The 27,269-nt window shown below is 39.4% G+C and overlaps 1 protein-coding gene across 2 annotated transcripts in view; it reads left to right on the top strand.

The window, feature by feature from the left end:
- Positions 1 to 27,269, top strand: part of LOC136858016 (serine-rich adhesin for platelets) — a 95,502-nt gene that overhangs the window by 30,583 nt on the left and 37,650 nt on the right. For both annotated transcript variants that reach the window (XM_067137215.2, XM_067137216.2), the window contains exon 2: positions 20,806 to 20,940. In XM_067137215.2, coding sequence (XP_066993316.2) covers positions 20,908 to 20,940 — 33 coding nt within the window. In that variant the 5' untranslated portion in view covers positions 20,806 to 20,907. The remainder of the gene's footprint in view (positions 1 to 20,805; positions 20,941 to 27,269) is intronic.

Genomic DNA, 27,269 nt, shown 5'->3' with positions numbered 1-27,269 from the left:
CCTGCTAACTCATTCTTGGTTGCCAGCGTTTCGCCCTCGTGTGTTAGGGTGGGCTCATCAGTTGGTACCTAGCACACCTACCAATACGCTGGCTAGTATATATTCCCTATGGGAATCAACATCTATATCATCTGATGGCCAAGCAGGCATCAATTTTTGTTGATGAGACAAAGTCTCTTAGTGCATTGGCACTGCCGGTGGCTCCAGTTAGCCTACGCAGTGGCCTCCACGGTATGCACTAGCCAGCGTATTGGTAGGTGTGCTAGGTACCAACTGATGAGCCCACCCTAGCACACGAGGGCGAAACGCTGGCAACCAAGAATGAGTTAGCAGGAAAATTTATAATGTCCAATAACGGACCATTTATATTGGTATTATAAATTTACTCATTCAGGACAAATATTTCATATTCCCTATGGGAATCAACATCTATATCAGACCTATCTGTGTCGGTGCGACGTAAAGCCACTAACAAAAACAAAAAATAAAATTTTCCTCCTTTATAGTTCAGCTCACGTTTCACGTAGACTCCATCCAACAAGTTACAAAATCCTTCATGCTCCTTTAACAATTTTAGTTTCTTTTTCAAGTAATTCCATGTGAATCATCAATACCCAAATTTCCCGGGCCTACTTTTGCAGTAAAAGACTGTGAATAACCGGGTGAGGCATTGTAAGAAACGTTGACTGTCTTATCTTCTTTTACGCCCCGGGAATTGCAAAAAATATTGAAGTGAACCATGTTATTAGTACACAGGAGTAAAATACTTTCTTTGCAAAGGCTATATTTAACTGTTCCTTACAAAATTATAATTTATCAGTATTGATACACTCATCAACTTCACTTTCAATTTCATCGATTATTTTGTGCACAGATTCTATTTTGTCGTGGACAGTCACTTTTGAGTTACAAGCAGGTCTAAACAAGAAGTTACAAATACTTTTCTAATTTGACCATTTTGATATCTTGCCCCCATCACCTAATGCACGTATATCAGGGTTATCACTCATGAAAATATCATGTTTAATGGCTTTAAAATCAAGAGCCTCATTTAATGTTAAGGAAGTACCTATTTTCGGAATATTATCCTCAGTCATATACATTTTGAAAATACAGAGACTTTGGCTGTTAAAATTGACGAAAACTTTGTCCAAATCTAATTTGCGTTTAATACTGAAATTACCCTGAATGTCATCGAAGTCCTTGATCCTGTCATATTCTTCCTCAGCTTTCTTTCTTTCCTTCCTCTTCCCGTTTTTCAATTTCTTATTGTCTTTGAATAGGATTTTTGCTTGGTGTTGGAAGATTTTTAGACAGATAGGCAGGCACATTTTCAAACTTAGGAATAGCGTCGTTTGAGAGTTTTAAATGGTTAGGTTTTACAGTTAAAATAGATTCATCAGGTCTTAACTGAATCGTCCCTTATTACGAAACTTCGTCGCAGTGTTCTATGCACACAACTGAGCTTGCTGAAGGGACGAATTCGGTTCGATGGATGGCTATGATCCACTTTTGTTTCCGAAACAAGTCGGTAGGAAATTTAAACACTGAAATATTAGGCTGTTTTAAACTGTAGTTGATTCTACAACCAGGTACACAACACGACGTGGCCATAATTCACAATGTTCACACACGTTTAAATCATTCAACACCATCGATAGCCTCACTGCTGCGAGGTTCAGATCAGCCTACAAGTCACTGGCGAGAAGTGAAGTGGCTGGCGACTTTTGTGACGTAGCGCCCGAAGTGGAGGGGGAGATTTATGGCCTGTCTATCTAGTTGGCCTTGACTCTGCATGTGTATAAGATCTTAAGAACGGGAACCATAAATTTTAGAAATCTTTGTGAATAATTCTGTGTGGATGAAATTATTAGAATATTGTCCCGCTCCATGGCTAAATGGTTAGCGTGCTGGCCTTTGGTCACAGGGGTCCCGGGTTCGATTCCTGGCAGGGTTTGGAATTTTAACCATAATAGTTAATTCCGCTGGCACGGGGGCTGGGTGTATGTGTTGTGTTCATCATAATTTCATCCTCATCACGATGCGTAGGTCGCCTACGGGCGTCAAATCAAAAGACCTGCATCTGGTGAACCGAACTTGTCCTCGGACACTGCCGGCACTAAAGGCCATACTCTATTTCATATTAGAATATTAGGGAAATTTTCAGTGGAGCTGTGTAAATACTGTGGGACTGCATAATCCCAAGGACTCTGTGTATCACATGAATGTGGTTGATGGCCTTTCACATCTGCTACTAATGTTGACATCAGTCCATTCTTGTGAAATTTGTGGTGCATATTATCTGTGAAATTTAATGCCGACTAGCCAAGTTGTGTGATACACTGACTGACAGAGCAAATGCAACACCAAGAAGGAGTGGTCAGAACTTTATGCAAATTGCAGGGTAGACTGACGTCACTGAGGTATGCTCATGATGTGAAATGCGCCGCTGTGCTGCGCACGTAGCGAACGATAAATGGGACACGGCGTTGGCAAATGGCCCACTTCGTACCGTGATTTCTCAGCCGACAGTCATTGTAGAACGTGTTGTCATGTGCCACAGGACACGTGTATAGCTAAGAATGCCAGGCCGCCGTCAACGGAGGCATTTCCAGCAGACAGACGACTTTACGAGGGGTATGGTGATCGGGCTGAGAAGGGCAGGTTGGTCGCTTCGTCAAATCGCAGCCGATACCCATAGGGATGTGTCCACGGTGCAGCACCTGTGGCGAAGATGGTTGGCGCAGGGACATGTAGCACGTGCGAGGGGTCCAGGCGCAGCCCGAGTGACGTCAGCACGCGAGGATCGGCGCATCCGCCGCCAAGCGGTGGAAGCCCCGCACGCCACGTCAACCGCCATTCTGCAGCATGTGCAAGACACCCTGGCTGTTCCAATATCGACCAGAACAATTTCCCGTCCCGTCGATTGGTTGAAGGAGGCCTGCACTCCCGGCGTCCGCTCAGAAGACTACCATTGACTCCACAGCATAGACGTGCACGCCTGGCATGGTGCCGGGCTAGAGCGACTTGGATGAGGGAATGGCGGAACGTCGTGTTCTCCGATGAGTCACGCTTCTGTTCTGTCAGTGATAGTCACCGCAGACGAGTGTGGCGTCGGCGTAGAGAAAGGTCAAATCAGGCAGTAACTGTGGAGCGCCCTACCGCTAGACAACGCGGCATCATGGTTTGGGGCGCTATTGCGTATGATTCCACGTCACCTCTAGTGCGTATTCAAGGCACGTTAAATGCCCACCGCTACGTGCAGCATGTGCTGCGGCCGGTGGCACTCCCGTACCTTCAGGGGCTGCCCAATGCTCTGTTTCAGCAGGATAATGCCCGCCCACACACTGCTCGCATCTCCCAACAGGCTCTACGAGGTGTACAGATGCTTCCGTGGCCAGCGTACTCTCCGGGTCTCTCACCAATCGAACGCGTGTGGGATCTCATTGGACGCCGTTTGCAAACTCTGCCCCAGCCTCGTACGGACGACCAACTGTGGCAAATGGTTGACAGAGAATGGAGAACCATCCCTCAGGACACCATCCGCACTCTTATTGACTCTGTACCTCGACGTGTTTCTGCGTGCATCGCCGCTCGCGGTGGTCCTATATCCTACTGAGTCGATGCCGTGCGCATTGTGTAACCTGTATATCGGTTTGAAATAAACATCAATTATTCGTCCGTGCCGTCTCTGTTTTTTCCCCAACTTTCATCCCTTTCGAACCACTCCTTCTTGGTGTTGCATTTGCTCTGTCAGTCAGTGTAAATTAGACGCTTGCCCTCTGCGCTCAAGGTTCGGGACTGAATCCTTGGCAGTTAGGAGCATTTAAATGTGAGAGAGTCTTGATAGTACATTTATTGACAAGACAAATGTCTTTCTATCTGTCTTTATTTTAGATTCTTTGCTGTTGACTTCCATTACATAATGTGTTAAAGAAATATTTAAAAATCTGCTCAGTACAGAAATAAGTAATAGCACATATGAATTGTTCCAGATAGCAGACAGTGCACATGTGCTAGGATATAAAGATGGTCAGACCAAGGGACTGGTATTCATTGTAAATAGATGTTTATCGTATCTTATTATTACATCCATTGACTGGCATGTGAAATACAAAGGTCTGTCTTCACAATGAATGCTAAATAGATCATGTCAAAAGTAGTCAATAACATCTAGTTTGAGGGGAAACTGCGACATAAATAATACACGTATGCTTCACACAGAGTGTCGAGTTGGTTCAGCAGTCGGGTGCTTGCTCCTGTACACTGTGGTTTAAGATTCGAACCTTGCTGCAGTTGTTGATTACTTTTCGATGTAACATTTCATTTACGGTTGTTTGATTTAACTATTATTGAGATGAAATTACTTATTTGTTCCACTTTTTACATGTGTTTGGATATAAGTAAACGATGATGATGATGATATATTTATTTTATTTTACATTCTGTGCCCTACATTGGACCACTTGATTGCCTATCAGCCCAATATTTTTTCATTCTGAGAGATGCTGCCTTCCATTGTTCTGTTGAAAATACGCTCCCATTAGACCTTTTATTGATCATGGTCTGTAGCCTGGTGTGAGTGTCTTGAAGTATCTTCATTTTTTCTGTTTGGTTTTTGAGATCATCTGTTGTTATTTATAGTTCTTTAATATCCTTAATTTTCATGATCCATTTAATCTTGCTCTTGCTATTCCATAATTTTTCAATTCTGCTAATTCTGGTGTCAGGTGTTCTGATAAGATGTCCAAAGAATGATATACGTTTTTTCCTAATCGTGCTCAATACTGGTTCAATTTCCTTATAAACTGTTTTATTTGATGCTATTCTCCATTGTCCATTAATTTTATACTTTTTATGCATGTTCTAATTATTCTTTTTCTGTATTAAGTATTTTGTTTGTTTCAGCTGTATTAGTAGTTTTAAAAATGGTTTCACTACCAAAAGTTACTTCTGGCTGTGTGACTGTTTTATAATGTCTTAATTTTGCTGTTATCGATAAGTTTCTTTTTTTTAAATTATTATAATATGTAGTCTTGGTAATATAATTTGCTTTGTTTAATTTATTTATTCTGTTATGCCAAGCTGATTTCTCATTAAGATTATAAGTTATGGTTTCCACTAAATACTTAAAATTTATCAACAATTTTGATTTCTTGCCCATCATTTGCTATTTTATTTACCAGTGGGGGATGTGTAAACATGATCTCAGTTTTTTCAAAATACCTATTTTTGTGCTATTTCCTGTAGTGATTTAATTTGGCATTGAGTTTCCTGAATATTGTTGGACAATAGAGTAAGGTCATCAGCAAATCCTAAATAGTTTAAACTTAAATTTTGTTTGGAGCTTCCAACTTTTATGTTCGTTGGGTTGTACCATTCACTTATTATAAGTTCAAATGCACAATTAAATAGTAATGTTGATAAACAGCCTCCTTGACTTAAACCTGTTTTAATAAAAAATGGCTCGGAAACCTTTCCTCTAAACTTTACTTTTGATGGTATTAGTTAACCCACCATCGGTAGAGTTGTTAGGTAGCTTCTAACATAAACATTCCTTATTAAGAAAAGTTTTTTGGTTTAAGACTCAAACTTTTCAAAATCCAGGTACTCTCAAATGAGTAAAGGAGTCACATGTTCTGCTTTGTTATGCGATGATTCACGCACACGTGTCACGTGGGGGAGTAGGCGAAGTGCATTGTGTCTGGCGTGTTAGTCCGCGCCTCACTACTATACCAGTCACGTCACAGGCAGTGTTAGTTGCATTGTAGCCTCGATATCTTTGGCGTCGCAGTTTTTGCACATTCCGTGCTGGTGTAATGTTTTTGTGAAAAGTGTCACAGTAAAGTTATAATGGCTAATAGACCTAGTGAATCTGTTCTTTTGAGCTGGATTGAAGTGGAGGACGATGTATTTACTGATGTTGACGACCAAGCCTTTGCTTCTGACTGTCTGAGTTAGGGCCTCTCAAACACCCAAAATCTCACGCGCGCAAATCGAGGTGCAAGAGCTTCGTGCATTGTGCATCGGTCCTGCTCGGCTTGGCTTGGACCAACGCTTCGTCTCTGGGCTACTCGGCTAAGCTCGGCTCAACTCCGCTCGGATTTGGAGCGGTACGGAGCAAGTGAGGAAGAGGGAGACGGGGGAGCGAGCGAGACAGGCGTGGGGAAAGGAAGAGACAGCGCTATTGCTCCAAATCGAGGAGTGGGAGTCTGCATTCTGGTCAACCAAGCGAAGTCGTCTTTTGCACAGTGCATGCACCAGGCGCGTACACCCTGAGAGGCCCTGGTCTAAGTGATGCTCCTACCGAACATTCCATGCATCAAACTGATACGGAGCAATCCAATGATTCGGAAAGTGATGTTGATACAGGACTGACACCCAAATTCTTCAGCCTATAACCTCCACATCTACAACGCAGTCACCTCGAATTTTTGCACCCGAAAGAACCACAGTGCAGCCCTCAAGACAACAGAAAAACTTGAAACGTCCATCCGTTACAGCCATAACGCAGCCTTCTGGACTTCAGTACATTGGAAATGATAAATATACCAAAAGGTACATACACAAACAAACAAATAAGAAAGGAGAAACTTTAAGCCATAATATAGTTAGTACTATAGTTAGTAAATTACCAGGTGTCGAAGGTAATGCAAAAAATGGTAAAACTCTTGTAGATTGTTGGAAAGTTTTTTTTCTAATGAAACAATCGGTGACATTGTTTCATTCACAAATATCCAGCTTTCTGAAATGGCCACTTGTTATAAAAATGGTGAAAAGGACTGGCCACAAACCTATTCTTGATGAATTGTTAGCCTTTTGGTGTTTTATATATGTTGGGTGTGAAGAAAGGCAATCCTCTAATCACATCAGAAATGTGGGAAACTAATGGTACAGCTCCTGAGTTTTTCAGAGGAGTCATGAGCGAAACAAGATTTTTTTTTTTTTTTTTTTGCTAGGGGCTTTTCGTCACACCGACACAGATAGGTCTTTTTTTTTTTTTTTTTTTTTTTTTTTTTTGCTATGGGCTTTACGTCGCACCGACACAGATAGGTCTTATGGCGACGATGGGATAGGAAAGGCCTAGGAGTTGGAAGGAAGCGGCCGTGTCCTTAATTAAGGTACAGCCCCAGCATTTGCCTGGTGTGAAAATGGGAAACCACGGAAAACCATTTTCAGGGCTGCCGATAGTGGGATTCGAACCTACTATCTCCCGGATGCAAGCTTCACAGCCGCGCGCCTCTACGCGCACGGCCAACTCGCCCGGTAGATAGGTCTTATGGCGACGATGGGATAGGAAAGGCCTAGGAGTTGGAAGGAATCGGCCGTGGCCTTAATTAAGGTACAGCCCCAGCATTTGCCTGGTGTGAAAATGGGAAACCACGGAAAACCATCTTCAGGGCTGCCGATAGTGGGATTCGAACCTACTATCTCCCGGATGCAAGCTCACAGCCGTACGCTTCTATGCTCACGGCCAACTCACCCGGTGAAATAAGATTTCATCAGTTGTACAGAGGTATTTGGTTTGATGACAAATCTGCTCTAAATGCTCGTACGATAAATGACAACCTGGCCCTCATTGGACAAATATTTGATAGTTTCTTCAGCAGTTGTATTTCAAGCTGTACACTTGGGGAATACTTGACGATTGATGAAATGCTTGAAGGTTTCCGTGGAAGATGTCAATTCCATCAGTATATTAGTAATAAACCAGACAAATTCGGAATTAAAATCTATGCCTTGCTTGATGCCAGGGCCTTTTTTGCTGTAAATATGGAAATTTATCCCAGTAAACAACCAGCTAGAAGTCCTTACGCTACAGACAGTTCTGCATCCGCTGTTGTGAAGAGACTAATTCAACCAATTGTCAATTCAGGAAGGAACATCACTATGAACAACTACTATATATCTGTTCCACTTGCCAATGACCTTTTTACTCACCATAGAATGACAGTAATTGGCAGAGTAAGAAGAAACAAACCACAATTGCCACCAGACTTTTTGAATGTCAAGTACAGACCCGTTGGAAGCAGCATGTTTGGATTCGGCAAATAACCTAATAGTACAATATTAGTTTTGTTTGTTCCCAAGAAAAATAAAAATGTTGTTATGCTGTCCACTTTACATAATGATGACACCATCGATCCTGCGACCGGAGTTTTCAGCAAGTCAGAGGTCATTACATTTTACAACTTTACGAAAGGAAGAATTGATATTGTTGACAGGAAGGAGAAAGACTACAGCATGAAAAGAGTAAACAATAGATGGCCTTTAGCAGTCTTCTGTCTTTTGGATCTGGCTACTGTCAGTGCTCAGATTATTTATTTATTTTTCTAATACAGGAGATTCAGTTCCATGGAGAAAATACATCACCAATCTTGCCTTGGAAATCGTAAATCCACATCTGTTGAGACGTGCTTCATTCGATGTTCTGTCAATTCATCTCAGAAATTCCATCAAAAATATCCTTGGCCAAGAACTTCCCGTCAGAAATACGACTCCAGCAGCCCCAGACAGTTATTGCTAAAAGTTATCACTTCTTCATTTTTATAAAAATCTATTTGAACACTTTGTAAAACTTGTTTATGATCATTACAAAAAACTGGGGCATTATATTTTTTCAGACGTTCCTGGGTGGAAACCAAGATGTGCCTACTGCCCAGTCCGAAAAAAACGATTTACGTCAGCTCGCTGTGATGCGTGCAGACGCTCAGTAGGCAAAGAGCACACTGGACTAACAAAAGTAGTATGCAGTGAATGTTTTTTGCAAGAAGTTGAAAGAAATGAGTGAACAGGTCAATGATTAGAATATAATGAGGTTTACAAATCATGATCAAATTTGTAATAATTATGTAGATTTATATCATTGTAAAGGGGTAACATAAAACTAGTCTGAAAAAACAAAATTATAATTACCCTCTAAAAGATCAAAAACAATGTAGGAAAAAAAATTATAGTAGCAAATATTTAGGTAATAAACAATTGTGGATATGTACAAATATGTAAGTTTATACATACCTAGGTATATACTAAATAACCAAAGACTAGTACATTTTATTCAAACTGCCAAAAAGAGGCCGTATAAGAACTAAAATCATATACCAAGCTGATGTTAGGGAGCACCTATACACGTTACCTCTCGTGCAAGTGAAGACAATGCTTCTGTTGGTGGGTTAAAGTAAGTTCTATCAGTTTAATTAATTTAGGATGGGGTCCAAAATTCCATAAAATTTTTCATTTAAAATTGATAACATTGTTTTTGATCTTTTAGAGGGTAATTCTAATTTTGGTTTTTTTTTTGGACTGGTCTTATGTTACCCCTTTATACTTGTATAGGGCGGTACACCTCTACGCAACGCATGTTCATATCTTGCGCCAATTGAAACTTCTCTACTGGAGAAACCCGGAACTTTAACCACCGAACTAACTCTACTAGTTATCAGAAGATGTCACAGAGTGTTTTTGATTTGCTTTTGTTTTTCATTGATCAAGAAGTGTGGACTTTCTCTAACAGATGTCTCTACCAAAAACTATGGTAATACACTCTGGTGCAATGGAATGAACTCTCTTGAAGAAATTTTGTATTCATAAATTTTGTCTTTACTAAGTTTTGTTCTGTGGTTTGTGGGTTGGTAATATTAACTCTTTCTTTCCGCCTGTTTTGAATTTAACCAATCGGTAATTTCTGTAATTAATTTTCCTCCAATCATAGCTTTCTTCTTCGAATTTCCATGTGTAATTCATAGTCTTCCAATAAAAATTGAGGGGGTGTGTCTACTCATTCTTGAAAGGTCTCGAATTTTCCACGAGGGTATAAAAACTGCTGATTTTCTTGTCTCGGGGCCACTAGTATAACATCTAACTCAGTGTGTGAATATGTAGCAGGGGCCGGGAAGCGCCTCGTTCTTCAGACAGCAGATCTTCAACAAGGTAATGGCCTTTTAACTTTATTTCTTGCTAGCTCAGCAGTCTAACTCTCGGGGAGGGTTCGAAACCTTTAATATGTAACCCATCTCTTTAAAATGTAAATTCCTTTTGAGTCTATGTAAAAACTACAAATCTCTTTTACTGTAAAGCGGGAATAGAGAGTGCTTCACCCTCTTGAGCTCCCCTTCATTTTTAAATTGAGGTGACTACGTTTTCATAACCGTTTCTTCTCTTCCTTAATGTATTAAAGTTTTTTTCATATGAGTCACCTCCCTAGCTTGGGATTAACCCCTGTGTAACCGCCTAGAGCCACTTAGGTTTTAATATGTAGATTTAGGAGTGCAAATTCACGCCTCCATCCTTTTGTTTTGGGCCATTTAAATTAACCTGGTTTTTGCACATTAAGGCCCAGTAGATTGGGTACGTGATACCCCTGTTTATTTATAAGTATGCCTTAAGGGCAGTCAAGTGTAAAGTTTGTTTATGGCCTTCTGATAGGCTTGAACTATTGAGAGCGGGTCAGCTCTTTATGGTGTTGTGGTAAAAGTGCCTTAGAGAGGCTTGAAATGTAAAATTGGGAGCTAATGCTCCACGTATTAAGGGTTTTCTGCCCTTTGGTGTTTTGTGATTGTGAGCTGAGAGCTCAAGGATTGATGAATTTGGGCCCGTAGCCCAGAATTTGTAAAGACCACTTAACTGGTGCTTTCTTGTAAAGCAGCATTGTACCTGATTTTCTTTGTTATTTTCCCCTAGTGGAAACTGTTTAAATTTTTCTCTTGGTTGTGTACCTGATTTAACTTGTTGTTATTTGTTGTACGCTCAAAATTCTATATCACCATTGTTAAGTTTTGAAAATATAACCTTGTTGAAATTTTAATTCATCTTTCGGACTTGTAGTTAGACCCATTCCAGCCCGCACCTTCTTTCACCTCTGACTTCCACGGATAACTCCGTAACAATATTTATATAAATCTACATAATAACTACTGAATATTATGAAAAGGAACAAAAAACCTTGGCATTACGAATACATATTACAGTACAAAACAATCATATGCCTTCTTAAATTCAACAAATGTTATTACTTTAAGCTTGTTTTGTTGTCTGTAGTATGCCATTACAGTAAAACCTTGATTATCCGTTCTAATGTCCGGGAAGGGGTAAACGGTTGATAAAAAACCTGGATAATCCATACTACTAATTTTAATGAACTTTAAAGTACATAAAATACATACCGTATAACCTTAAAATGCAGTGCATTAAACCCTCTCTAAAACTAAAATGTAATCAAAGCAACAACAGTACATACTAAATATTCACCTAAATTACCAGCAGACCATAAATAATTTACCTGGTGTCATTTAAGCTGCTTTAAAAGAATCAGTTACTTTTTTTGCGCTCTCCTGCAACTTACTTTCTTCTTTATGTCCATTCTAAGCTTTCTTATTACAAGAATGTCTGAGAAGTCCGTAACGTCCTCTTGCTCCAAGAATTCCATTAACGTTTCAGCCGACTCCAGTGCGGTCTGAAGGGGTACGTGATTGTGATGCACTCTTATTCCCCATCCCCTTCACTTTCACTCGTTATTTCGCAGCTGACTGCCGAATTCCCGTTCGCGCTTTTCTTCTCCAACATGAATGTTATTTTCAATAGTCTTCAGGATATCTTTGATCATCAATCCCTCATTTTCATCTTCATCAGTGAACCCATGAAAATTGTCGGCGAGCTCTTCGACATCAACATACAATTTTCTCCACGATCGAGTGATGTTCTGAACAGTTACTAGAAACCATGATTTCTGGGCAAGATAAAGCGCTTCTTTAAGATTGATTTTTTGCAGAACTCGACCATCGACGTTTCTTCGGAAAGTAAGCGACCTAGCAGTTCCCGCTTATAATGCGCCTTAAAGGTTGCGATGACGCCTTGGTCCATCAGCTGAATTAATGAAGTTACATTAGGTGGCAAATAGGAAACAAAAATGTTTCCATCCTCTGATTTCAACTCTGTGTCAACAGGGTGAGAGGGTGCATTATCAAGAAAAAGGACAGCCTTTAATGGCGAGCCTTTGGACGCTAAGAAATCTCGAGCCCGCGGAACGAACTTATTATGGAACCAAGTCCTGAAAATATCACATGTCATCCATGCAGATTTGTTATGACAATCTACTGGGAAATATTTCATCACTGCTCCTTTGAAAGAACGTGGATTTTTTGCTTTACCAACAACAGCTAATTTTAATTTATGGTCGCCACTAGTGTTCGCACAGCACAAGATGGTAACGCGCTCTTTACTAAATTTGTGATCAGGAGCTGATTTCTCTTCAGCAGCTGCTAGTGTTTTACTGGGTAAGCACTTCCAATAAAGTCCAGTTTCATCGGCATTGTACACTTGACTTGGAACGAAATTGTATCTCTCAGTTATGTGCTTAAACTCGTATGTAAAGTTTTCTGTTCGTCGCCATAAGACCTATCTGTGTCGGTGCGACGTAAAGCCCCTAGCAGAGAGAAAGTTTTCTGCTGCATTGCTGTTGCCACTTAGTTTTTCTCCTTCGATGTTTAATTCTTGAATGCCATATCTGTCCTTAAATCTCTGTAGCCAACCATTGGATGCTGGCGAGGACAATGAGAGCCCCATATTTTCGTGAAAAATTTGTGCCTGCCTTGTTATCATAGGACAACTAATAGGTACACTTTCGCCTCTCTTTTGCTGAAACCACATGATTAACGCAGCATCCAGTTCTTTTAAAGATGATTCTTTCATTGTTTTTCTTTTAGCGAGTCCATGCGAACTGTCAGAACTCGTCACAAACTGCTACACTTTGACTTTATTCTTCATTAGGTCCCGCACTGTTGTCACACCCACACCGAACTCGATGCAAAATTTGAGACTTGTTCACCTTTCTTTAACCGTTCAATTATATTAACTTTATTTTGTATGGTTAAAACTACACATTTTCTTTTTACTGCAGATTTTGATCTCAACATTTCTCGGTTGTTAGAACGGAAAATGAATGTTCAACTTTATCAGTCACACTCACATTTCCTTACTTTGCACCGCAGTACAGAATGTAGCCTACTTCTCTACTAATAGCGGAGGTTGGTTATGACGGTCCGCTAGGCTGGATTCCGGTACATTGTGAAATATTTATGATGCAGTAGCCTGTGGTGAATTTTTTTTTGCTATTTGCTTTACGCCGCACCGACACAGATAGGTCTTATGGCGACAATGGGATAAGAAAGGTTTAGGAGTGGGAAGGAAGCTGCCGTGGCCTTACTTAAGGTACAGCCCCAGCATTTGCCTGGTGTGAAAATGGGATACCACAGAAAACCATCTTCAGGGCTGCCGACAATGGGATTCAAACCCACTATCTCCCGGATGCAAGCTCACAGCTGCACGATCCTAACCGCACGGCCAACTCGTCCGGTGTGAAAATGTTTAACCTTGATAGAGAATGGAATTAAAGATCTACATATGGTACTTTGAGATGTTACACGCTACCAAATAAGTTTTAGGTATCATTCTGAAGTAGAAATGACCAGCATACTGTACTCTATGCTCCATAGCCTGGGAGAGGACACATTACAGTACATTATTCATCAACAGTGGAATGGATAATAAAGTTTGAGACTGTTTAATTTGAATAGCATCCATCTTCTTTCGTACAGTTAAAAGTTAAATAATTTTACACAACATAAAATTACGTAGTAAAAAATTGTACGAAGTTATGTCTCCTATGCCGATTGCCGGTTTATGCGCGTGTACGTACAGTAGTTACTGAACGTTATGATCGTGGACTCAGGAGTCGGAGAATCAATATACAGTAGGGTGGGCCAAAAAAACTTGAATTCTTTTTTCCAAGTCGTAATACAGCAGAATAGTTATGAATTGGGGAGAATAAAATGGGGTAAAAAAGAAACAAACTAGGTTCATTTCTTCCGGTCGCGCATGTGCTCTAAAGTTTGCCGAAATTCGGAAAAATGTATATTTTTACGATAATTTTCTACCTTGCTTAACTTGTCATAATTTAAATGTAATAGCTCTAGTCGACTCTTACTCGAACCAATAATGACTTAGAAAAAAGAATGATTCAAATCGGTTAAAGTCTTCCGCTCACGCAACAGCCGTCAAAAATCTAACAGATACTCGCTCTCGTCGTAACTCGCTTGGGTCAAAGACTCTGACACTCAGCCCACCTACCACTCTCGCCACCACGCCGTGCCATTGTTGTGTTCGTCTACACTTATCCCTCGTGTTTGATTTGTGTTTCATTCGCTCTTCCAGTCACTATTGTGGTATTTGCATCTACCGTATTTCGATGTTTGTTTTGTATTATGACATTTTTTTGTAACTTTGTGACTGAACGGTGGTATACTATGGCTGCTCATCACTCATCACAAGACAGGTATTTGATTGCCCTATATTTGCTGCACCTAAAGACTTTTCATCAAACAAGCTAAAGTTAAAGTTGTTATCCTTCTAGTAAAGGTAGCGATAGCGACCAAGATATTGAAGATATCGCTTCATCTTCATCATCATCATCATCATCATCAGTTTCAACAGTATTTACATTTGAATACGAGCACAAGGGTTTCTTATGAGATTCAGATTAATCATCCAGAGTTAAATGGCTGTCACGCGATCTCCTTTCCAATGATTTAATACGTTTCTTTGTTTCAGACATGTCGAACCCTCCAATATTTCCTATTTCGTGTGCTCGTAATAAGTAAACAAATCTTAGCTCAATAGCAGGTATTTTGTTTGATTTTGCACACAGTTGACAGTTATATCGCATTTACATAAATCAGGGGTTCTGTTACAAATGCAATTAACAATGATGGGGCATTTGCAAGCCGCTATGTAAAAAAAGAAATGGCATTTTTGCTTAAACTCGTCAATTTTCTGCTTAAACGAATTTGTATTCTTGTCCCGAGTATATAATTTTCGAATGCTGTAATATTTATCATGCAACGCTTTTATAAGTTACACAATTCTCTTATCTGTAACTGTTGGGATGGATGCTTTCTGATACAAACCAATTATTTTGTTGGCTACTGTACTGGCAACGTGTGAAAAACTAACACTCTTATTATTAACTGTAAGCGCCGAGTGGTATCTCTCCTGTGAACAACACCGAATCACGTCCTCACTAGTAGGAAGCTTGTTTGATAAAAAGTCTTAGGTGCAACAAATATAGGGCAATCAAATACCTGTCTTGTGATGAGTTTCTGAGGTACAGCCATAGTATACCACCGTTAAGTCACAAAGTTACACAAAAATGTCATAACACAAAACAAACATCGAAATACAGTAGATGCAAATGCCATAGTAGTAACTGGAAGAGCAAATGAAACACACATCAAACACGAGGTATAAGTGCAGACGGACACAACAATGGCACGGCGTGGTGGTGAGAGTGGTAGGTGGGCTGAGCGTCAGAGTCTTTGACCCGAGCGAGTTACGACGAGTGCAAGAATTTGTTAGATTTTTGACGGCTGTTGTGCGAGCGGAAGACTTTAACCGATTTGAACCATTCTTTTTTCTAGAGCTGTTACATTTAAATATTGACAAGTTAATCAAGGTAGAAAATTATTGTAAAAACATACATTTTTCCGAATTTTGGCAAACTTTGGAGCACGTGCGTGACCGGAAGAAATGAATCTATTTTGTTTCTTTTTTACCCCATTTTATTCTCCCCAATTAACAACTTTTCTGCGGTATTACTACTTGGAAAAAAGAATTCAAGTTTTTTCGGCCCACCCTAATGTACTGTCGCTCCTAAACAGAATACTGTATCAAGATACCTTGACGTTAAGAGCCAGGATGTGTGACTCAGATGGTTGAGGCGATGGCCTTGTGACCCCAACTTGGCAGGTTCGATCCTAGCTCAGTCCGGTGGAATTTGAAGGTGCTCAGATATGTTAGCCTCGTGTCAGTAGATTTACAGGCATATAAAAGAACTGCGAGACAAAATTTTGGCACCTCTGTGTCTCCAGAAACCGTCTAAGTGTTTAGTGGGACGTAAAACCAATATTATTATTATTATTATTATTATTATTATTATTATTATTATTATTATTATTATTATTATTGACATCAAGAGTATGCTCACTCAGTTTTGGAGTGACTGTACATTGCTTTTAAAAAAATAGAGATTTTTTTTTTTGGTGACTGATAATCTGCAGAACGGTTAATCGAGGGACAGATAATCAAGGTTTTACTGTATTCAGTTTAGAATGATGATCTGTTCAGCACAACTTCTCCGGGGTATAAAGCCTTCTTGGTATTCTCCCGGCTCTTTTTCTAGTTGATTTTTAATCCTTGGAAAAAATCTTGTATGTGCAATCCAAGATAGACAATCCTCTGTAATTATCCGGATTACTCTTATCTTCTTTTTTATGAAGAGGGTGTATTAAGGCGGTTGTCCAGTGTTCTGGAAACTGTTCAATGATCCAAATTTTTGTTAAAGAGATGTGTAAGGAAATCCGAACCATATTACTTGAATATTTCCACATCTATACAAAAACCTGGTCTTCTCCGCTTGTCTTATAACTTTTAAGTTCCTTTAGTGCTTTTTCTAATTCTTGGAATATTGGAGGGTCTGTGTTATTAAATTTGGTTTTTATTGGAGTATTTGTATTAATTTGTAATAGTTCCGTAGGTTCTTCGCAGTTCAAAAGTTTACTGAATGCTTTTGCCATAATCTCAGCATTGTCACTACTGCTGTGTGCCATTTTTCCATGTTCATCTTTCAACATTAATGTAGAAGGAGCATATTTTTGTAGTTGTCTTCCAAAAATTTTATAATAGGCTAGTCCCTAGATTAGGTGTTATGATAATTAACTTCACTGGAGTTTATTATATCCTTGTGAAATTTTCTCTTAATTTTTCTAGTATTTTGCGAGAATTTCTACCTGATATTTTTAGATTAATAGCATTTTCTTCTCATTTATGGGCTTGGAACTTTAACCAGCCTGATGTCTCTCTTTATGAATTTCATCACATTCTGTCGTCCATCATGCATGTTTTTTTATGAAGGTTCAATGTTGCTAAATTTTCAGCTTGTTTTTTGAGAACTGGGATAAATTCTTCAAGGTAATCTGTCAGTTTTATTATTTCTGTGACTTCTTTATATTTGTCATTTTTTATTAACAGATGTGGGTCATAATAATTCCTCTTTACTAGTTTTGATATTCTTCTTCTTTAGTAGTGTGAATTTAAGTTTAATTTTGACAATGTAGTGATCAGAGCCAGTATCTATTCCTGTTAATACTTTTACATTATAAATTTCCTTATGGAAATATTTATCCATACAAACATAATTTAGCTGGCATCCCCTTTCCTACAATCAGGATGCTTAAGTGCGGCCAGTATCCAGAAATCGGGAGATAGTGGGTTCGAGCCCCACTGTCGGCAGCCCTGAAGATGGTTTTCCGTGGTTTCCCATTTTCACACCAGGCAAATGCCGGGGCTGTACCTTAATTAAGGCCACGGCTGCTTCCTTCCACTTCCTAGGCCGTTCCTATCCCATCGTCGCCATAAGACATCTGTGTCGGTACAACGTAAAAAACAAATAGCAAAAAAAAAAACCAATCAGGATGCTTCCAAATTTTAAGCTTGTTGGTTTCCTTTTGAAATATGTTGATTTAGATATGTTACACTCTCTGCTAAGTTCAACAAGTCATTGGCCATTCTTGTTTGTAAATTTATGTGAAGCCCATTTTCCAGTTATACCTCTATACTTTTTTTTTCCCTTCATAATTAGGCATAAAGTCCCTTAATAAAATTTTAACATTACTTTTATTTACTTGTTTTTATCCACTTCTTTCTTTGTTCATGTTAGAATTTTTTTTTCATTAGTAGGGGCATGGGCATTTATTATCAATTTTATTTGTTGTTTTAAAGGTGAGAGTTGCAATTCTTGGTGATATAGCTTGAAAATCAATTATAGAATCTATTATTTTTAAATTCAAAAGCCTCCATGGCACAGGCGGCAGCGCGCCGGCCTCTCATCGCTTGATACCGTGGTTCAAATCACGGTCACTCCATATGAGATTTGTGCTGGACAAAGCGGAGGCAGGGCAGGTTTTTCTCCGCATACTCCAGTTTTTCCTGTCATCTTTCATTCCAGCATCACTCTCCATTAACATTTCACTTCATATGTCAGTCATTTATCATTGCCCCAGAGGAGTGCGACAGGCTTCGGCAGCCGGCACATTTCCTATCCTCGCCGCTAGATGGGGCTTCATTCATTCCATTCCTGACCCGGTCGTATGACTGGAAACAGGTTGCGGATTTTCATTTCATTATTTTTAAATTCACTATAAATCCTGTTCCAAATTGGGGGCATTGATTTTTACCTCATCGGTGAGGTATTCCATTATAAATTCTATAACCTTGTGATTCGAAAGGTTCTTCCCCAGTGTTTCTCATTTTTTTGAAGGCCCACTATTAAAATTTTTTGTTTATCTAATTCATCTGTAAAAGTCTTCTTAAGTCTTTGAATTTTTCGAATTTTACAGAGAGATTAATATTTTGTGTGTGTGTGTGTGTGTGGTGTTTTTTTTTTTTTGCAATGTAGTTAATTTGTTGATGTTTAATCCTCTTAAGTTTAGTTGGTCGCAAATGCTCAGACTCGTTGCTGTCTCTCAGCTGGCTACCCACTGAATCCGAAGTAGCCTTCTCCTGAAGCCTGATTGGACAGGACGGTGGGATTATTTTCCTAAAAGACTTTGCCATATTGACTATCGAAGGTATTAAACCTTAAGTGGAGCAAGCTCCAATTTACAACTATGGTTGTTAACCACAGAAGTTGTTGTGTGTTTGGTCCACGATAGCTATTTTATTTTGCTCAAGTCTGCTGGCAACCTGGTGAGGACTAAACTAAATATCTTGGGATTTGGAGGCCAAGACTACCATTGATCCACAGAGGATCAACTGTTTGATAAGTCATAATCTTTGTAGTCTGGGGGCCATTGGGAAGGAGGCCATAACGGGGAGCATGCTGTAGACTGTGGCGCCTGTCATCAGTTGAGTGAATGTGAATGGGGCAATCCTCATCTTCTCCAATGAGACATGCATCTCAACAGACTGGTGCCTGTGAGGGAGTATTGTGAGCCTGGTACCAGATATGACTCATGCTATGTGAACTGGCATTAGTGATGTCATGCTGGGGATGGGTCACTTGTGGTGGTGCGTTGGGAGTACAGCCACGCTGGTTAACCGCTCATAAATATATTGATATTTTGGAGAACATGTTGTTTCCTTTCTCCCCAGAAAGTTAGCCCTAATGATTCATTTTCCAGCTGGATAAACATTTGGTGCACCAAGCCAAAATCATTGAGGTGTGGATTTGGAGGCAGCTCATGATTTTAGATTGGCTTCTGAAGACTGGACCTGAAGAACATTATAGAGAATATATGAGTGATTTTAAAACAATGGTGGTTCGACATATGTACAGACATTCCACCAAGGAATGCAGACCCGTTGTGGAATAAAGTTCTCACGGTCAGGGAAGTTATCGCCAGGATGAGAACTGTTTCCACAACTTGATGGACTCGATGCTGCGCAGAATCCAGAAGAACTTAGAATGTCCAGGAATCATGGATTAAGTATTAGGTCCATATGCCCATTTGTTATACTCTTAGTTTTATATAAGGAAAACTGATTTTTCTTCCAAATGTTAATGCTCTTTCTTTTTACTTTCATCTGTGTCATGGGTCAAAGTAGGTTGTAAAACTAGCTCATGGGTTGTTGGGCACAAATACTTATTCACTTCTTTTCTATGTTATGAGAATGGCCATAAGACTGCAAGTACATTGCCTGCAACGGTACTAAGATTAGCTGTGCAGTTAGGGGTGCGCAGCTATGAGCTTGCATCCAGAAGATAGTGGGTTTGAATCCCACTGTCGACAGCCCTGAAGATGGTTTTCTTACCTTAAGGCCACGGCCGCTTCCTTCCATTTCCTAGGCCTTTCTTGTCCCATCATCGCCATAAGACCTGTCTGTGTCAGTGTGACATAAAGCCACTAGCAAAAAAAAAGAAGAAGAGGTAATGGGTTTGAACTTGCAACCTTCTACATGAGACACTGTGCTTTCAAATGCCGACGAAACTCGGTGAATAGCTTAATGATCCAGCCTGTAATTGTTTCGGTTGCAAAAATGTATATAATACAATTTAATATAATTAAAGTATGCAACTAGGATCTTGTAGATTCTTTAGAACAGTTGACGTCAACTGTGGGACATAGAGTATGTTGCACTGATCTTCAGGAGCTAACATTTTGCTTCAATCAAACGACTCATCTTCAACTACACAATTTTGGGACTTCATATTTATTAAATTGTGTTGTGACTTCGTGCCTGATAGTATATGCAGGCTGGCTCACTTAACTGTTCACCTCTTCTTGTAAACATTTTGAGGCACAGTGCCGAACTTTGCGCGTGTTGTGCTACTCTTCCGAAGATTGCGCCTTACTTCATATAAGTGACTGACCTCCTACTTCTTCTAGATTTTACGATTTAAAATCGCGCAGTGCTAATCCCCGTATCTTATATTGCTTCTTCAACTGTTTTTGTGAAAGACTCATCCTTTAATTTCTTGATTTCCTATGCATTGTTTTTGTATTTTTATTCGGCTGATGATGACCCAGATTGGGGTCAAAACCGGTACCGCTTCCGCTTATAATTAAAATCGAATGTAACACTACATTTCTTATTTACTTGTATTGAATAGGTTGAACTACGTTATTTGTTATTTCAATTTAATTGTGATACTGTTCAATACAGAACATCATGAAATTTTTATCTTTAAATACAAACCATTGGCTCAAACAGCAGCCATTAATTTCAACTTACGTATTTTTTTCTTTCTTTTTCCAGGTTCCAATTGGCATTGTCTGAAACTTCATCACCATTGCTTCTTCAAATCAAACATACATTACAACCTGTCCTTTTTAATTGGTTGCAGAATTAAATGACACCATGAGAGATCGAAATAAAGTTCGAGAGACAAATGTGAGTCAAAATTTTTGTTGCTTCTCAGGCATATTGTTTTGTTGTTGTTGTTGTTGTTATTATTATTATTATTATTATTATTATTCAAGCATGATAAATATGGTGACCGAAGTTACCTTTATGCGGGAGTTGACATGGCTTGAAAGTATTGTTTATATCTGTGATTTATTTGCTGCATTATACATGTGCTCCTTAGTTTTCATCTGTACATTGTTACTGTGAAGAACTTGGATCGAACCCCACTGTTGGCATCCTTGAAGGTGGTTTTCCATGGTTTCCCAAATTTCACACCAGGAAAATGCTGGGGCTGTACCTGGGGCCACAGTCACTTCCTTCCCACTCCTAGCCTTTTCTTATCCCATCATCGCCATAAGACCTATCTGTGTTGGTGTGACGTAAAGCAAATTGTAATTAAAAATAACAGCAGCAACTTGGAGCATGTGAAGAATGGTGATATTTTGAGACAGAGAGTTGCAGTCTGGTGATGCCCAAGAAGATATAATGTGTCTGCTCTTTTACCAACTTGACGTAACAATGTCACTGGAACAGTTACATTTTTAAAATTCACATGCTTATATTTGTTGTGTTGTGAGGGTTGTGAACACTGAACAGTTACCGTAAGGTGAAAATTTATATGTTAAAAGTAAAAATGCATGGTATTTTACTGTGATTGTAATCGGTTTTTTTTTTTTTTACCTGTGCTTGCCTTTTTACTATGCACAGTGGGATACATATACTCATTAGCTGTTGTACATCTGTTGTTGATGGGTTAGTTTTTGTATCACCGAGTGGGATAGCTGCAGTCGCTTAAGTGCGGCCAGTATCCAGTATTCGGGAGATAGTGGGTTCAAACCCCACTGTCAGCAGCCCTGAAGATGGTTTTCCGTGGTTTCCCATTTCAAATGCGGGGGCTGTACCTGAATTAAGGCCATGGCCAATTTCTTCCCATTCCTAGCCCTTTCCTGTCCCATCGTTGCCATAAGACCTATCTTTGTCGGTGTGACGTAAAGCAACCTGCAAAAAAAATTTTTTTTTGTATCTGCAGCAGTAATGTGATCTGGTGGTGGTGAGTGGTAGCAGAAGGGACAACTAACAACACTATTCAAGGTAATGTTATTGTTGATAAGTGTTAGGGATTTACGACATTACAGACCACCACATTTTCTTTTTGTATGGTTCTGGTGATGCCCTTATGCAGTTCGGAATGGTGTCAAACAGTCTCCTGAGGTAAGTTCACCCAGTTTTTGCAGCTGTCCCTCCAGATCCCACAGGTTGGTACTGGGACAGAGTCCCTTTCCAATGTCATCCCACACGTGTTCAGTGATGGAGAGATCCAGGGATCTTGCTGGTCACGGGATGACCTCAACATGCTCTAGGCAGTCCATAGACACACGTGCTGTGTGTGGACATGCCCTCTGTCCTTGACGCCGCCAAACCCGCACACGGTGGTCATCGGAGGTTATGGAGAAGCGGGTCTCATCACTGAACATGATGCGACGCCAGTCATACTCTGTTCATGCCTCCCAGACAAGGCACCACTCCAAATGCAGGTGTTAGTGTTCTGGTGTCAATTGCAACCGATGCATGGGGCGGTAAGAGCCCAATCCGGTGGATGCAAGTCGTCGAGACACTGTGTGGGAACTTGCAGGATGTTGTAGAGTCTCCAGTACATGTTCGCAGATGGTGGGTGCTGAAGTTACGGGATCTTGCAATGCTTGGCGCAGCATACGATGGTCCTCTCTCAGGGTGGTGTTTCTTGGTCAACCCGAACCTGCACAACGTGATTGAGTGCCCTTATGTACCCGTTGATACCAACATCAGCCCAGTGTGACATTTGAATGGTCCACATGCCTGGCAATTGCACGATACAACCAACCAGCCTCATGCAGTCCCACAGTGCGCCCTCTGTCAAATGCTGTCATTTGGTGGATAGACTGTAATGCGTCTGTGAGGCATCGCATGTGCTTCGTACTGTAGTCCTCTCCGCACGTTTTGCTTAATTGTCTGACTCACAACAGCAGTTGACTGATAACATCTTATCAACAACAGGACTGTGCCATCATGAATGCACTCTGGTGGGCGTTCTACACATTTCAGATCCTTGTAAATCTAATAATTTATTTACACATCAATGATATACATGTATACTGAAATGGGATATTAGACCACTCCTCCTGGGTGATTTAACTTTTTTTTGTCAGGCATTATATTATTAAAATGTCAGCTACAGGTGCATCTACCTTAAATGGAATATCAGGACTATTAATAGATAACATTTTTATTGCTTTGTAAGAATTTTTGGCATAAATTACTATTCCTCTCTTATGGATTTAAGAACAAAAAAAACTTATATCCCTTTAAGTTGTAATATTTCCCTTCCAGAAATAACCATTTCAAGAATGATTATAATGTCTGGAAATTGTAAATCATTAACTAATACAGGGAAATTACTTCATTTATCATGAATACTTTGGGCATTTTCATAAAATATTTGGAAGTTACTAACTAATGTTCACTAGATTCCATATTTTAATGAAAGTCTAAAACAGGCCATTGATTTCTATTCTCATTTTTTTGGAGATTGTGCATGTGTGTTTTTGTTAAAGTATGTAGACTCAAGTGCACAGATATCATCAATACACCTGATAAGTACTATGTTAGAGGTGTCATCTTTCCTTACTAAAAGTTTTCACTCGATAGACTATACATACTTAAATCCTTTCAAAGCCAATGGTTGAAGATGAAAGTAGTCTTAACATTTTTCTCTCCTGTCATGAATAACCTTTTCTTTTCTTTTTCTACCTAACATATTTCACTGGGACTTGTTACCCGACAGAATTCTGTGGGCAATATAGGCATCTTGTTTCTCAGTTACACATCCAACAACTTTACCAATGTTCTCTATTTCATTGTAGATCTTTTCTTCCTGTACTCCTGGAATACGTACTTCAACACGGTTCGGCCATAGATATTGGTTTAGTTATTCTGTCTCATTGTCTGACTTGTATTTGGCATTTTCTAACTGTAATTGGAGTTCTTTGATGACATGGTTACATTTAAAGAGCTGCTCTTGCAACATTTGTATTAAATTCATTAATTATGGATTGTTTGTACTGGACTTGGGTTACATTTTCACCTTAATCGAATGCAATTCAGTGTCAATATTTCAGTAAGACAAGCTGGCCCAACATAAATTATAACTTATTTTCAGCAATCACCAGTGTTTATGGTCTCACACAAGCTTGCTGCCAAATCTTTAATAAACATGCACTGTTTACTGAAAACTGCAGAAACACTTATTCATCATTCTCACTCTGATGCCATATTATTATTTGAAATGTTCTGGACTGGGCATTTTTAACAATTAAAAAGAAATCTCCTTACCTTTGGCAGATATTTGCACAATTTTTTGTGCTTTTTTGAGAATCTGGTTTTGAAAAATGTTGTTTGGTTGTTTGTTTCACCTGAACTATCGCTTGAGATTTTAAAATTGTTTATACAGTATATTATACCATGTTTATACCTGCCAACCCTTCCGATTTAATTTTACTTCTTCCTATTTTTGAATGATATAACTTCCGTACGGTCAATACTCTTCCCCTAGGATAAATTCTTATGTGCTTGTATAATTTACGCAACCTTATTTTCAAGTGTATTTATTTGATGCTTTATTTGGCGAGTGTATAGCCTGTGCACCTTCGTGTATTGCGTTTCCCCTCTCATATAGCAGTGTGTTTGCCTTACAGCTGGGAATTTGGGACGGCAATCGTCCTACAAGCGAGAGAGGCCACCGACTCCGTTAATTAATTGGGACGAAAGAATTTCTTTATTATTGTTTGGTTTGCATGCGTTTTAACCACGTTCTGTGCGTAGTTTCGCTGGAGGTGTAGGCCACATGTTTTTTCTTGTAGTTCTGTGTTTTTCCCGTTGTCGAAGTCGTAATGTATGAGACATATTGATCTCTTTTGTATGTTTTTCGCATATTTCAGTGCATTAATGTTCATTCTTTCTTCATAATTTTATTGACTTGAATGTATTTCAGGAAGTTTTATCAGTGACAGTTTCCGGTATTTTCTTTTCATGTTGTAGCCACAAAACATGAACGTTATCTCCAATTGTTCAGAGATGCCTATAAAATTGAATTTCCATTCATTTTACAGTCTAATAAAGGAAACTATTATGCATTTTATTCCGTATGTCGGTGTGATATAAATATTATTCGTATGTGTGTGTCATAAATGAAAATGATTAGGTACAATTTCTTGTAACCATTTTGATGTTTTCTTAGTGTAAGCTTTTAAATTTAATGGTCAGGTCGCATTGTAACTGTAGATATGTATGCCTTTTATCTTGTACGTTATGAATTCCAATAAGTAAAAATATCTTCCTATTTTTGATTTCTAAAAGTTGGCAGGTATGCATGTTTTCCAAATGAAAAAAGCAGTTGATGGATTACTAAGTAAGTACAGTTTTCCAATGCCTTTGCTGGCAGGACCTAGTGTTTACAGTGCACTATGTCTTCTGGTATAGGCTAGAGTAATTTTGTTACTTTCATAGATCTGTCTCTGTCTTATCCTTGGCTTTGACAATATGAAAGTGACTGAGGTATGAGTGATACTAGTAATGCCAATTCTTATGCAGCCAGTCCCTGCTATGAATGGTGTGAAAATATTGCTCATAAAGTCAGTTGGTGTATGCATTTCAGTGGGCTTGGCAGACTGATGTGCAATTGCAACTCTGGCTCGGTGAGGAAAGCAACGGGAAACTACCTCACTCCTCATTTCCCTAGTACGCCTCTTCAGTGATGCCTAGGCCATCTATGACAGCTGATGGTAGAGCTGTTGAGGATGCCACCACCGGAATCGCCGACGGACTGTACATACATACATACATACATGCAGTTTTCTAAAATACTGGTATATTTACCCTATTTTGATAATGTGAAATGTGTGTTGCAACTACAAAATAACAACAGTAATGAAAATGACATAAAAATAATAATTGTTCAATAATAATAGTAATAACAATAACAAAAATAGGGGCTCTTACAAAATTTTATTTATATTGATAAACTAGCTGATGTACCCGTGCTTCGCTACGGAATTCTCAGAAAGACTGACTTTGTGGTTTTCCTAACTGAATTGAACATAGGTCATTACAAAAACGTCAGTAGGAATGTAGCGATTGAAAGCAATGTTATCATATAAAATACTCGATCAAATTAAAAACCGCACACTTTCTCACATTCAACGAACAGTACTACAGTGCCGATCTAAGAGTCCAAAGTTCCAGAGCTGGAATAACCAGGTCGCAGACTGCCGTGAACACTCCTCTGTCATTATTCCGTTAAATATGCACACTACTCATTCCAATCAGTGCCTCAGAGTAGGGATTGAATAGCTCGAATACTATGATGAACCAGTGTGTTACGTACCAGATATATCAGAAAATGTATGAACCAGAGGAATGGCATGCTAAAGAAGAAAGTTATCTTACTCCCCAGCTACTTCCCGCCATTATACAGGCATGCTGTTACAGTCGGTACGACCAGGCGAGTTGCCCGTGTGGTTAGGGGCGCGCAGCTGTCAGCTTGCATCCGGGAGATAGTGAATTCGAACCCCACTGCCGGCAACCCTGAAGATGGTATTCCGTGGTTTCCCATTTTCACACCAGTCACACCAGGCTGTACCTTAAAGCCAAGGCCGCTTCCTTCACACCACTATTCATTTCCTATCCCATCGTCGCCATAAGACCTACCTGTGTCGGTGCGACGTCAAGCAAATTAAAAAAACCTTGGTACGCTGCATTAATACTATCTATCGGGGATGAGAGGAAACAGAAGACAAAAAGCACGTCACAACAAACAATGGTCAATGTAATGTTATTGTTGATAAAGTTTATGAGCTTTCTATATTGCAGGCCTTCACATTAGTTTTCTTTCGACTCTGTGATATTAGGGTGTCTTACAAAATTATTGATATCATAGACTGTAGTTCCTTATTCTCAGAATTTACATACCGATTTTCACTAAATTCTGTTTACCCATTTTCTCGTGACTCGGCGCTGATATGGACCTAGTAACAAAAATCCAAATTCATGAATATCTCTGATTATATGAGGTACGCTAACAATGTATAAGACATAAGTGATCGGAAATTTAATAACTTCTTACTAAAGTTATGTTAGTCATGTAGTATTTATCGATACAACCACTAATAACATACGTAGGTAAGGGTTATTCTGCCCGAAGGCAGGTCCGAAACTTCGCAGAGGTGTAACTTATTTATTGAGAATTACATTTCAGGCCTTCCCCTAAGCTACCATTTCAC

The sequence above is a fragment of the Anabrus simplex genome, chromosome 1 (assembly GCF_040414725.1).
Source record: "Anabrus simplex isolate iqAnaSimp1 chromosome 1, ASM4041472v1, whole genome shotgun sequence".
Taxonomy (NCBI): domain Eukaryota; kingdom Metazoa; phylum Arthropoda; class Insecta; order Orthoptera; family Tettigoniidae; genus Anabrus; species Anabrus simplex.
The sequence above is the reverse complement of the archived record's forward strand: the minus strand, read 5'-3'. Positions and strand labels throughout refer to the sequence as shown.